The following is a 14,131-nucleotide window of genomic DNA, read 5'->3' on the forward strand; positions in this document are numbered from 1 at the left end:
GAGAGGGTGGGAGTGATTTTTCAGCTTGGTGAGAATTATGCAAACCTGGATTCTGATCCCTGCTTAGTGTGGGAGAGAGACATGTTTCCAGGCAGCGCAGTCTGGAGTCCCTCCTCCTGGGTAGCACAAAGGCCAGACAGCCCCAGTATCTTCCTCCAGTTCCGCCAACCTGGGCATGCTCCAGGTGGGCAGTCAGGGTGCAGCACCTTGTTTGAGTGCTGTCTTTCTGAAAGAGGATTGACCTGAGCCAGTAAGTCCAAGAGTGTTTGGAGCACCAAGTGAAGGCAAGGGCTGCCTCTGCCCGAAGGGCAGGTTTTACTTTCTAATCCTCTCCTTAGTGTTTCCATATGGAAACCAGGCTGATTCCAGACCTGGAAAAAATGGTGGAATGGGAGGTGGGGGAAGGAGAGCTGGTTTTGCCCTCTGACATTTTATAGAATTGAGAGCTGTAGGGGCCCATTAAGTGTTTGCCTCTCCTAGATGGCACAAGAGCCAGAACTATGTGCCTAGCCAGAAGGGTGCAGAGCCATGTGTTCTCAGCTTACGAGCACCAGTGTCCCTGGAGACTGACCAAACTCCTCTTGCTCCTAGAAGATTCTCATTTTTGTTAAAGAGGAAAGATAAGAATACCAAGCCACAGGGATTTCTGCATTAAAATGCCTTTGCCATGGGCAAGGATTATGCAGGCTAAGCGTGCCTGGGTAGGAAATGAGTAATTAGCCCAAACTATCTTTGAGCATCATTCTGTCCTTAAAGTCTAGAGTGATCCAAACAGTGCCCTTTACTCCATGTTTGGGACACTTTGCCACTGCATTTTGTGAATAAAATATCAAAAGCTGCCTCTTTCTTCCCTCTGGTCTCATATCTACTGAGAAGATGAGTGCAGAGCTTGTGCAGGCAGCATCAAGTACTCTAGGCTAGACAGAGTAGTGCAACCCAGGTAACCTTGATGGTCTCACATTGCTGCCTTCCTAGTAATCTTTCTTCAATATAAAAATTTTGTATTTTCAGTACTATGAAGTAATCCAGAAGTGTTTCTGTCAGTTCTTTATTTTTCACCTGGCCTACAAGAAATTTGAGTAATGCTTAAATGCTGGAAATGGAGATCAGAAGCAGAACAGCACGGTGGCTCTGTTGCAGCTGTCAAACTGCTAGGAGTTAGAGAATTAGCCCTTTGAAAATCCATGGAAAAAGGGAAGAGTTTGATTTTCGTGACTGAGTTTCATCATTTAATGCTAACGTCCTGCTACGTGTTACGTGACCATAATCAAACCTAACCTGTATGCTTGTGTAGTTTTTTCCATGTTTAGAAAATGAAAAAAAAAAAGATCAAAAGTGCCAGAAAGCTTCTGTGCTTACAGAGATTGAAGAGATTAGGACAGAAGTTAGAGAATAGAGAAATAAAATGAGAGAATAGAGAAATAAAATGAGAGAATAGCTGAAGCTTGTACAGCAGTGAAAGGACTGATGAAATACAAGCAGTGGAATGTTCAGTGGGTTACCTCGACATGACCTTTGCCATGAATGCAAGTGGGATAAATGGTACCAGTCAGCAATTGGGTAGGCAGGCAGGAGGAAGGGACATCTCCTTAAAGTGGAAGGATTGAACACATGCTTCTTTCAGAGCACTTGAAACCCATCTTTTGATAGAAAACATTGATGGTCTCCTTTTGCCTCCTTGAGGTTCTCTTTTCTGGAGGGTTTTTGCAGTAAGGAAAAGAGAGGAAAATAAAGAGGAGGGAAAAAAGATAGAAAAGATGAGAGGCAGGAAAAAGAGGGGAAAATGAAGAGAAGGGGAAAAAGAGCCTGTAACACCTTGCATCACTGGGATCATGAATCATAGAATCATAGAATGGTTAGGGTTAGAAGGGACCTTAAAGATCATCCAGTTCCAACCCCCCTGCCATGGGCAGGGACACCCTCCACTACACCAGGTTGCCCAAAGCCTCATCCAGCCTGGCCTTGAACGCTTCCACGGATGGGGCATCCACAACTTCTCTGGGCATCCTTTTCCACTGCCTCACCACCCTCAATGTAAAAAATTTCTTCCTTATATCTAATGCTTGACAATAACTCAAATCAAACTTAGTGGTTTTCCCTATGCCCCTTGCTTAAAGCCAGTAATGTTCTAGTCCAGAACTGCTTGACTTCTATCTGGAAATTAAAATTTTCTCATTAGGAAGGACATGCATGGTGCTGTGGTTGGTTACGACAATGATGTCATCATTTACTTCTCTGATCAGACAGGCATGCTTTATTCTCCGAGCAGACTGGCTATCTGGGAGAAATTTTCTCATCCCGTGAGCAGGTGGTCTGCTTTGCCAAGCAAATCATCCTTCTCTAGTAAAGTGTGTGCTAATCGTGACACTGCAGTATGGTGGAATTAACAACACCGAGGACCTAAGTGATTTGTCACCAGTACAGAACTCATTTTAGGATTTGAGTGTAAATAGTTGTATCTAGTAATCACTGGGCTTATTGCATCTGATTTAACAAATTATGGGTTATGACCTGTTGCTCTTTACTTGAGTGAAAAATCTGGCGCCGACTGCGAAGTTGGGTTTCAACACATAGCTGCTAATTAAATTGTTAACTGTCTGAAAAACAGATTCCCATATGTTCAAAAGTGAAAGGAAACACAATAGTAAAATTAGTTATTGTCACTATTTTAAATAAAGTTCATGGTAAACTTCAAAAGTATATTCTGTAGAAATTCCCAATATTTCAGAAATAATGTCTCGCTGGGCTGTTTGGAAGGGACAGGGAGAGAAGGAAAATACTTTTATTTCTATACTATTGTATAGAATACAATTACACTTCATTTGAAATGTAAGTACATGTTCATCATCAAGAAACTAAAAGATGTGCCTAAAAGAAGCAAGTTTTCTGGAGGGGAGAAGCCATGGCATTGTAAACTGGCTTTTCCTTTATGTTGCAGTCGAAGTTAATTGAATGCTTGTCCCTGCAGCCCCTTCTTCTCTTTATTTTTTTTTTTTTTTGTAGGGATGTAGCAATAGACACCGTGAAGACAGGAATGGGAGGAAAAGCTGGAAATAAAGGGGCAGTGAGCATTCGTTTTCAGTTCTACAGTACCAGTTTCTGCTTTATATGCAGTCACTTAACTGCTGGACAGACTCAGGTGAAAGAGAGGAATGAAGATTATAAAGAAATCACACAGAAACTGAGCTTCCCCATGGTAAGTGTGGGTGTATGTATGCTAAAAACATTGGGGATAAAGGCTGTATCTTTACATTATGAATGCTGGTCTCAGGCTGTTTTTGATGACAAGTCATCTCAGTGCCATCGAGAATGGGCATAAAATAAAATGGTAAAGAGAATGTTAAAAAAAAAAAAAAAGCATGTTTCACGGAAGACCAGATACCAGCCAATATAGCACTTGCTTTACAAAAGTTCTGTGCCTTTCACAAAATATAGTTGCTGCAGTGCTTGAAAAGTCATAGAATCCCAGAATGGTTTGGGTTGGAAGGGACCTCAAAGATCATCCAGTTCCAACCCCCCTGCCATGGGCAGGGACACCCTCCACTACACCAGGTTGCCCAAAGCCTCATCCAACCTGGCCTTGAACACTTCCAGGGATGGGGCATCCACAGCTTCTCTGGGCAACCTCGCCTTGAGCATTTTTCAAGTCAATCTTTCAGAACAGTGCAACTTAACTGACAAATCTGTAAGGCCTCATGGATGAGGTCTAGGGACTGACGTTAGAGCTGGAGAGCACCATACTGCTGGGTCTTGCTTGAAACAGTTCGTAAGGGTTCCTGTGCATGCTGTAGCTGCTCTTGCTCAGGTACAATATATCAGTTCTTGGTCACTGATACGGTACTTTTTGTTCCCTTCATTTTGTCCTCATGAACATGTCACTGTGGAGGAGCTGCTGGCTTTTTGCAGTGTGAATAACTTTTTCTCTAAATCGTGTCAAATCAGTCCCCCTGGTGTTTTATTTTGCACTGGTCTCCTCGGGCCAGTAGATAACCCTGCAGCGCTTCTGTGGTTCCCGGATTGGTGGTCGCTTTAATTTCCACAACGCTTGCTTTCTCAGACCTCTCTGGAGAGCTCCTAAACTGGGGAGGAAATGGACCAGTTTGTGTATTCTGGTTAGTCAGCAAAAAGCAGCGTGTAGGTTGCAAAGCATAAAATTCTAACTCGCCGTTGTTTGCAAGGTTTAGAGGCTTGACACGTGCAGCATATCAATCAGCTGTTTAATGTAAGAACCAGTTCTGACAGTCTGGACGTCCTGCATGGAATATCAGTTCCAAATGGCCATAAAGTTGTGCTTAGGGTAGTTTTTCCTTCTAATGCCTCGTTAACTATTTTATATCCTTTGCATTTACAATAGCTAAGTGCACCGTGTGTGTATAATGCATATAAAGAGTGCCCTCTAGTGCTGTGACAGCCACGGCTCTGGAGCATTTCCTTTACAAATCTCTGGGGTTTAGGGATTTACAGCTTAACTGGAAAAAAAAAACCAAACAAACCACAAAACCAACAACAAAAAACTGATTAGAGGATAGGATGTTAAACTTAGAACTGGAATGAATTTTCCTTGACGTTGTATTTCAATACATTTACAAAAGTGTCCTGCACATAAGATCAAATTTGGAGCTTGTTCTTGCTTAGGACCTTTGTTGCTGAGCGTGCCTTGGTACAAGAAGCACATTCTGTGCTATATTTAGAATATGTAAATATAGATGTGTAAAATGTGTTGGGGAAACAAATGCATATTTTTAATATTCATGAGAGCCAAATTGTGAATATGAAGCTGGAGTCCCAGCTTAGACATACCTTCAGGAAACGGGGGTCAGAGTCTGACACTCTTGCTTACAAAATTCAGCTCAGCAGGATGCAAAAGACAGTGGAGGAACCATTCCATTTCAGCACGAGGTGGATTTTAACACGTAGAACGTGGCAAGCAGGTGCACTATTTAGCAGTTCAGAGAGACCGAGTGGTGCATTTCAGTGCATTTAGAAGGTGTTTCCATGAATGTGATTTGACATTAACAGTGTTGTGTGCCTCTGAACTAGGGGCGAAGCGTGTTCTCACATGACTACGTGTTCTGGTGTGGTGATTTTAACTATCGCATTGATCTGACGTACGAGGAGGTCTTTTATCTTCTCAAACGCCAAGACTGGAAGACACTTTTGGAGTTCGATCAACTACAACAGCAAAAATCCAGTGGAAAAGTAAGGCAGCGTGTCTCATTTTCTTGAATACCTGCATGTTGATTTGGTCTAATTCCTTGAGAGAGTGAAAACGTTGGGTTTTCAGCCCCTTCTTTGTAGTTCATGAATGTAGTCATTTGTTTAAAAATCAGAATGTTGGTTGTTTGCAAGGGAGTTGATAGGTCACAATGGCACCTATCTCACCTGTAAAATAATCAAAGAGATGGTCTTTCTTTTCATAGATTTTTAAAGACTTTCATGAAGGGACTATTAATTTTGGACCAACATACAAATATGACGTTGGCTCAGAGGCTTACGATACAAGTGATAAGTGCAGAACCCCAGCTTGGACTGACAGAGTGCTTTGGTGGAGAAAGAAACTGCCTTTTGAAAAAACAGGTACGTAGGGTCTTTCCTCCTTCTTTGTCTGAAAGTTGTTTTAGATTTTATCCAGAACCCACGTAAGGGGGGGATTTAATCTAGTGAATTGTGAGGAAGGGGGTTAGTGAGTTCTGGGCTGAGAGCTGTCTTTAGACGTGTCCCATAGGCTGCCTCAAGTTGCGGTGGCTTTACTCAGATGTTCCTTCAGCTTCACTGAAATAACTTGCAGAGATGGAGAGAGCCCTTTCTTCTTCAGCGTGTGAAGAAAAGCTCCATGCGACAGATTGAGAAGGTGCCGGCGACTCACTGAGGAACTGAAAACGATGCAGCTGTAGCAGTCTAGAAATGATTCTGTTATTTTTCAACAGAATCGTTAGTCCACATAAAGTTCTTGTGAAATAATGGCTAGATTGTTATAACTGTTGTCCTCAATCGATGTATAAGCACTTTGCTGTAATTTCTTCTGCCTTGGTAATTCGTGGGAACGTTTCTGCTAGTTTCTGCAATTGGGGGGGAGATTTCATTAATTAGTGCTCATAAAGTACTTTGAGATCATGAGTGGCCAGCACAACAGAAAGGCTGTTTTCACTTGTTATTCCAAAGTTCCAATAACAGAATAACAAGTATTTCTTTGCATATCCAGGGACAGTTTCCATAACCATTCTCTCATACATCTGTCTCCCAATGTTTATAAAATCTGAACAAATTCATATTAAAAGTGTAATTGCTAGAGAAGTGGTTTGGTTTGTGCCCGCAGATGTGATTTTCCACATCCCTGGGAACTACTGCTTGGAATTTGGGTCATACCATAAGAACACTAAGTGTGAAAACTACAAAGCAGAAGTAGGGCAATCAGAAAGTACATGTTAATGGGATACAGAGTTATTAACTTTTATTTAAGGAATGAAAAATAAAGTAAAACGAGGAGCTTAAACCATTGATAGAGATGTAATCTGGGAAAGAAAAACTGTATGAGGCATGGTAAGGAAGTTAAAGGAGCCCTGTCTTGCTGGCTGTTTTCATTTTAGGAGAAAGAAAAGCCTTCAGCGTTTTCCATGCATATTCCTTACTTTGCATGGCAAGGCTTGCCCTCGGGAGGACATCAGTTGATGGAGTACACACAGAATGTAGGACCTGTCTAGCTGGCCTTCAAGAGCCAAAGCAGGTGCCTTTCTTTAGGGCTTGGAGGCTTCCTGCAGCCGGCTCACGTGGGAATATAGCTGACCCCTTGTCTGTTCACCCACCTTCCCAGCGCTGCAAAGCTTTTTGTATTAGTTTGCTGCTGGAGTTCCTCTCCTTCACTGCTGGTGGCAAGGCTCTTCTGCCTCTCACCTCCAATTCTTTTACCTTGCTTCTTTTTGCTGCTGTAAGATAGAGGACTGTTTGCCCTTTGAGAATGCAGTGTAGCCCCAGTGCAGGGGATTAGGCAGGAATGCCATATTCCGTATTAACTCATTTTCAGCTCCACAGAAAAGAGTTATCCATTAGCCCAGACAGTGATCTAAACACTGTCCTGATACTGACAGCAGTGTACGGTACCTCACTCTAGCACCACGTCTGGAGCACTTTCTGTCACCCTAATGCATTGCAAAGGAAGCATTTGGAGGTTAGGTTTGCATGGGTTTACGTTCTCCCGTGTCTCGTGTGCTATTTTTCCAACCCCTGTGTGTTATTCAGATTTGCAGTGTATTTACAAGTACAGTGTCTGTTCCCGTGCTCAGCAATGGTGCAGGAGGAAAAATTCTAATATGAGTCTGTCGACCCAGATTGTACATGTAATTGATTGGGTGGCATTCAGGTTAACTGTTTTGCAGATATCTTATTCTAGTGATCAGCTGTCTCTGTTGCACTCCCTGTCCTTTCTGGGTTTTTTTTTCCCTAACTTGTAAATCTTTTAGGATATGAGCTCTTCTTTGAATGGTATATGCAAGAATGAAAAAAACCCCACCTGCCACTACTAGGGTCTGTGAAGTGCAATCTAATGAAATAGCTTTTAACCGTTAGTAAAACTAACTTTGAGTGAGTTTTAAATCATGTTTTGTGCTTCATAGCTGGCGAGATCAATCTTCTAGACAGTGATCTGAATGCTGAAACTAAAGTCAGGCACACCTGGACCCCTGGAGCCTTGATGTACTACGGGAGAGCGGAGCTGCAAGCATCTGACCACAGGTAAAGTCCTAAGCAAATAGTCAGAGAAAGGACTGCTAGGTTAGAATTCAGAGAGGTGGTGGATGCTCCATCCCTGGCGACATTCAAGGCCAGGTTGGACGAGGCCCTGAGCAACCTGATCTAGTTGGAGATATCCCTGTTCCTTGCAGGGGGGTTGGACTAGATGACCTTTGAAGGTCCCTTCCAGCCCTAATCATTCTATGATTCTATGATCCTATGATTCTATGAATGTGTCATACGGAATTACACCTTCAGAGTGAGGGACTGAGTCTGATTGTAACAGGAGTTACACCCTTCTCCTGTGTTCAGTATGTGTTTGGTGGGGTTTTATCCCTCGTGGTGGGTTTCATACCAGGTGGCAGGTATCTGCGGTCCAGTGTTGATTGCCGCTGCACTGTGATCTCAGCAAGGGTTGGAGAAGTTGCAACAGGTGTAGAAAACCGAGGGCTTTTTGTTGCTTGGTTTTGGAAAGCTCCAATACCAAAACAAGCTGCTCTAATGGGCTCCCACTCGGCTTGCTGTGGGAGAGGAGGAGATTGGGAGTCTGTGGCCTGAAGAGATGGAAGCTACGTACATAGGGACAGGTGTGACCTCTTCAGAGCAGTGAAGTGTCAAGCTTCCAGGCTTCCCTTAGAAATGGAGATGGGAGAAGGAGGAGAAAACACAGAGTGGTGCCTCTGGCTGGTCCATATCACTACCTTCTCTTTAGGTACGTGAATGATCTCTCTTTGTTCAACTTGTCACTGTTTCTCTTTTCTGAAATGAATTCTGTACTAAATACACCTTGAAAGCTCCCTTGCATTCAGAACAAGCTTTGTCTCACCCCTCTCATGCCCTGTGGAAATGCTACAATATGGTTCCTCATAGTGACCCACCGTAGCTGGCTCTGTGCTTCTCTTGCACGTGAGGACTGTTCCGTATTCCTCCAGCCATGGAAGAACATGCCTCCTGCAATCAATTTCTCTGTGTCAAGGCTTTGACATTGCTGTGTTCCACAAAGCACAGTGGAACTGCTGCACTCGTTATATAGCACCCTGAGGATGCAATCTGTGAAACAGGGCTGTTGGACATTGGTTTTCTGTTTCAGCAACCTTGACGGCAAAAACTGCTTTTTAATTACAGTCAGCAGGTTTGCTTTCCTAAGGTTTATGCTGGAAAAGGGCTTAGCTCTGTCTTTGTGACATATGGAAGTGCATTATGATTCACAGTGCTTATAGAAATAGTTAACGCTTCCTCTAAGACTTTTTCTGTTTTACTATTCCTTTCTAGCTCTGCTGTTACTGCTTCCGTAGGTTCTGGTGTATTCCAGAGCCTGCTCTATTGCAAGTGGGAGGCAGCAATTTTGACACAGAAGAGCAGCCATCTCAGCTGCTGCTCTGCGTGTACGTGCGGGTGGAAGTCTGAGAATGTGGATTGCATCCACTGAGATGAGACAAGCTTTGCTCTTTCAGACAGCTTTCTCAGTCTTATTTAGATCTGACACACAGAGAGGTGATTTGTAAGAAATGGCTGAAGAAGCAAGTGTGCAGTGTTGACTGCTTATAACGTGATGGATTGACGTATGTCCATCAAGCATGGGCAGCAGGTCGAGGGAGGGGATTCTGCCCCTCTGCTCTCGTGAGACCCCACCTGGAATACTGCATTCAGCTCTGGAGTCCCCAGCACAAGAAGGACATGGAGCTGCTGGAGTGGGTCCAGAGGAGGCCACAGAGATGATCTGAGGGCTGGAGCACCTCTGCTCTGGAGACAGACTGGGAGAGTTGGAGCTGTTCAGCCTGGAGAAGAGAAGGCTCCAGGGTGATCTTATTGCAGCCTTCCAGTACCTAAAGGGGGCTACAGGAAAGCTGGAGAGGGACTTTTTCAAAGAGTGTGTAGTGACAGGACACGGGGCAATGGCTTTAAACTGAAAGAGGGCAGATTTAGATTGGATCTAAGGAAGAAATTTTTCCCTCTGAGGGCGGTGAGGCACTGGCACAGGTTGCCCAGAGAAGCTGTGGCTGCCCCATCCCTGGCAGTGTTCAAGGCCAGGTTGGATGAGGCTTTGGGCAACCTGGTGTAGTGGAGGGTGTCCCTGCCCATGGCAGGGGGGTTGGAACTGGATGATCTTTGAGGTCCCTTCCAGCCCAAACCATTCTATTCTATGATTCTATGTTTGCTACATAACCACATTATACACTTGGAGTACCTTGTCCTTAGTTTTTGGAAGAAGACATCTTTATGTGGCCTTGTCTGACAGAAAATAATATATCGCCTTCCCGATCTATAGATGTTTTGGGAGACAGCTGTCTGATCATGACTGAGGTATCCTGGTGTTTTTAGACTGCAGCTTTGCCAGAAGTGCTACCCACAATTTGAATTCCTTGGCGATGTGTCCTCACTGTTCCGTTCAGTTAATGCAGGGCTGGTAAATGTATTTAGCAGTGCTCAAGGCATGATCTTCCACTGCAGAAAAAATGAAACCATTTACCAGACTCTGAACTTCTGGGTGTTATTGCCAGCCACAGTGCTTTTTTGCAGTGAGACCTCAAGTAATTTGTTCTGCTTCTCTTTCTGTGTAGAACATAATAATCACTTCCTTCTAAGGTGGAGCAGGCTTAATTAAATATTTGCCGTGAGATTTGACATCGTGGAGTTAAAAATTATCATAGATGTATAGAGTTTAAACAATACACTGTTTGTCCTGCAACAACTGATTTTTTACCCGTCCTGCTGCTCGACATTGATTTTAATTGTATCTAAGTATTTCCTGTTGGGTGATGTTGATCTTAATTTTAAATAAGCATTTCTCCCTTGTTTCCCGTAGGCCAGTGTTAGCTATTGTAGAAGTGGAAGTCCAGGAAGTTAATCAGGCTGCCCGTGAGAGTGTTTTCCAGGAAGTGTCATCTTTCCAGGGACCACTGGATGCCACAGTAGTGGTAAATCTGCTATCACCAACGCCTGAAGAGAAGAATGATTTTCCTGAGGACCTGCGTACGGAACTTATGCAAATCTTTGAGGATTATGGCACTGTTGTTCTGGTCAGGTAAGCTTGGGGTCTGAAATGACATGTCATCTATTCAAAAACACAGACTAGAAATCCCCTTTTTGTCCTGACAGAATTAATTTTGTGTTAGAAAGTAGTATGCTGAATTCTTTTACTGATGTCAAATTTTTCATTAGAAATGGACTATGAGTGTTTTGAATGTCTTTGGCCTCTTATCAACCTGTTAAAGGAAAAAAGCAGAAAGCAGAGGCTTTGATGTGAATCTGTCACCTTCAGATTCAGAACTCATTTCCATACATTGCTTCTGTTAGTGGGTCCTCAGCCCATCTTCGCTTCCTCTGAGGAGATCTGCTCTCTTCACAGAATCCCAGAATGTCAGGGATTGGAAGGGACCCCAAAGGAGCATCTAGTCCAATCCCCCTGCCGGAGCAGGACCACCTAGATCAGATCACACAAGAACGCGTCCAGGCGGGTTTGGAACATCTCCAGAGAAGGAGACTGCACAACCTCTCTGGGCAGCCTGTTCCAGTGCTCTGTTCCCCTTACTGGGAAGAAGTTCTTCCTCATGTTTAAGCGGAACCTCCTGTGTTCCAGCTTAGATCCATTTCCCCTTGTCCTGTCATTGGATGCCACTGAGAAGAGCCTGGCTCCATCCTCATGGCAGTCACCCTTTCCATATTTATAAACATGAATGAGGTCCCCGCTCAGTCTCCTCTTCTCCAAGCTAAAGAGACCCAGCTCCCTCAGCCTTCCTCACAAGGGAGATGCTCCACTCCCTTCGTCATCTTTGTGGCCCTGCGCTGGACTCTCTCCAGCAGTTCCTTGTCCTTCTTGCACTGCGAGGCCCAAAACTGGACACAAGATTCCAGATGCAGCCTCACCAGGGCAGAGTAGAGGGGGAGGAGAACCTCTCTCCACCTACTCACCACCCCTTCTAATACACCCCAGGGTGCCATTGACCTTCTTGGCCACAAGGGCACATTGCTGGCTCATGGCCATCCTGCTGTCCACCAGGACCCCCAGGTCCCTTTCCCCTTTCCTCTTCCAGCACTCTTTCACACTCACTAGAATTTCTCGGCTGGCTCTCCTTTCTTTTGGGGGTCATTTTGTTTATTTTTTTATTAGTGTGGCTTCTCACCATTCTAGCACCTACTGCGGTGAAGAGGGTCAGTGTGATACCTTCTGGCAGAGCAGTTTAATTTCGTTCTGTTTGACTCCGTACAGGGCTCCAGCATAGCTATGAGACTTCTGTTTGGAGAAATACAGGCAAAACTGGTCAAGACCTGACAACTGACCTGGGAAACAAGACCAGAAACTTGTTTCTGTTGTATTGGATCCATTTATTGGTGGAGAAAACTGATGACTTGTTGTGGGGTTTATGAAGTACCAAATATAAGTCGAGAGTTCAAAAGCAGCCCTGCAGGAACAGCAGCACCATCTTGCTTGTGAAGAAAAGGAGCAAGAAAAGAACGTGCTTTAGTGACTGTGGATATCAGACTTGGTATCCTGTCAGCTGCTGGGATGTTTGTACTACTGCTTCAGGGGTGACCCAGTAAAGGGCAGGGTGCTGGGGTCATGTAAGGGAGGATGAGGGAGAGGAAGATCCCAACTGGGATTCATAGATCGTTTCCTCCTCTCCAAAAAATAGAGTTGTGAGGAAAATACAACAAAAACCAAATACAGGGCTGTACGAAACTGTCATGCTTGGCTTTAAGGCTTTGTGTTCAATGGTGAAGTAAAATGCACTGTTTTCTCTGCCTTTTTTTGTTAGGATCAGTGGAGGTCAAATGCTGGTGACGTTTGCAGACAGCCAGTCAGCTCTTCGTGTTACGGATATAGATGGTATCAAAGTAAGACTCTCAAACCTGTAATAATAATTTCATCATGAATTTCTCACAAGTGGTTCCTTACAATGAGATTGTTATGTTTCCAGCTAAATCACGTAGCATTATTTGAAAGAAACTTAGTGCTCGCAAAGTCCTTAGCCTTCACAGCTGCTGAGGCTTTTAATGGAGTGTTTCAGTTTCAGGAGGGCAGGAGGTGACTTTTCTTGGAGCTCCTAAGCGTGCTTAGGATGTGGCCTTTGGTACCACTACAGAATACATCATCTCGGTCGTTGCTCTGGCACTTGAAGCAGTTCTCCTGAGATTACGTGTGACTTTATACTGTTGCCAAAGCATCCTCACGATTGTGGTTTGGAGATTTTTCTGTTTCTCTTATCGAATAATCTCCTTCTACCAAGCCTGAACAACATGATTCATTGGCCTCCGTGGCAAACTCAGCAGTAGCAGTAGGCGTTTACCTTCCCATCCCCTGCTCTTACTTCCCACACACACGCTGTAATTCATCAGCCCCCTCAGTTCTGCTGACAGAATTGTTTGTGGGGCTGCACTGTAAGCTCAACACTCAAGGAATGGATTTAACTCTCGTTCTTCTTTTACGTTTGGAGTTTTGTGTTTTAATTTGGCTCGTTTCCTTGATGTAATTTATAGCACAGACTAAACCAATTGTTTGTGCACGGTGTATGAAGGTGCTGGGAACCTGGGTCATGAATTCTCCAAACTAATTTTGCTGCCAGAGCTGCTGGCTGGTCACGGAGCAACACGTACGCAGCTATAGTCTTAATCTGTTTAATAATATACTTTCCATGTACATCAACCATCATATTTGGGATTTTCTGAGAAGAAAGTCTCCTTACAGATGGCAGCAGGTAGCAAACTCGTGTGTGTTGGAAGCTACTGACTCAAAAATGGAACCCTCCCACACCGTTATTACTATCACAGTAGTGTTTTGACGATATTTGATATTTCACCCATTTCTCAAGCGTTTCTGAAACGCAGTGCTTTTGAGTCATGAAGCTAACTTTCTCTCAAGAATGTTGTTAAAGTCTGAAAACTTGTTTATGGGACTAGGAAGAGTGCTTCCTTTTTTATTTAGCTTCCGAAATGAGGCTTTAGTTGTCTCAGTTTCTGAAGCAGTTGTACAATAGACTGGCAGCACTTGCTTATTCTGTTTAGGTGTTCTCATTTTGTGGAGTTGCTCGACAAAAGGGAAACAGTTCTTTCTTTGTCTTAGGTCAGAGGCAGAACAGTGAAAATCCGGCCCAAGACCAAGGACTGGCTAAAGGGCTTTCAGGAGGAAATTGCTCGAAAACGGGACAGCATTGCCCCCTTGTCCCCCACGGCAAACTCCTGTCTCCTGGAAGAAAATTTTGACTTCTCAAGTTTGGACTATGACTCAGAAGGTGAGCACCAGGTTTCTAAGCTAAGTGGTGAGAAATTGCTTTGCTGGCTTTGGTTGCCCAGAGGAGGTACAGTATGAGTGTCAGGGATATCTTAATTTGTAATGAAACTGCACCTCTTAAGAAGAGGATTGTAACTAGTGCCATGACCCAGCACTGTGCCTGGGCAGAGAACTGTT

General features: G+C 44.0%; 1 protein-coding gene across 1 annotated transcript in view; it reads left to right on the plus strand.

The window, feature by feature from the left end:
• The window catches only part of SYNJ2 (synaptojanin 2), a 78,229-nt gene that overhangs the window by 53,089 nt on the left and 11,009 nt on the right, over positions 1–14,131 (plus strand). Inside the window, exons 15-21 of the mRNA XM_086632005.1 lie at positions 3,004–3,196; positions 5,041–5,199; positions 5,421–5,577; positions 7,611–7,728; positions 10,532–10,750; positions 12,483–12,561; positions 13,787–13,955. Of these exons, the coding sequence (XP_086488131.1) occupies positions 3,004–3,196; positions 5,041–5,199; positions 5,421–5,577; positions 7,611–7,728; positions 10,532–10,750; positions 12,483–12,561; positions 13,787–13,955 (1,094 nt within the window). The remainder of the gene's footprint in view (positions 1–3,003; positions 3,197–5,040; positions 5,200–5,420; positions 5,578–7,610; positions 7,729–10,531; positions 10,751–12,482; positions 12,562–13,786; positions 13,956–14,131) is intronic.

Source organism: Tauraco erythrolophus, chromosome 2 (assembly GCF_009769465.1).
Source record: "Tauraco erythrolophus isolate bTauEry1 chromosome 2, bTauEry1.pri, whole genome shotgun sequence".
In the NCBI taxonomy this organism is placed as follows: Eukaryota; Metazoa; Chordata; class Aves; order Musophagiformes; family Musophagidae; genus Tauraco; species Tauraco erythrolophus.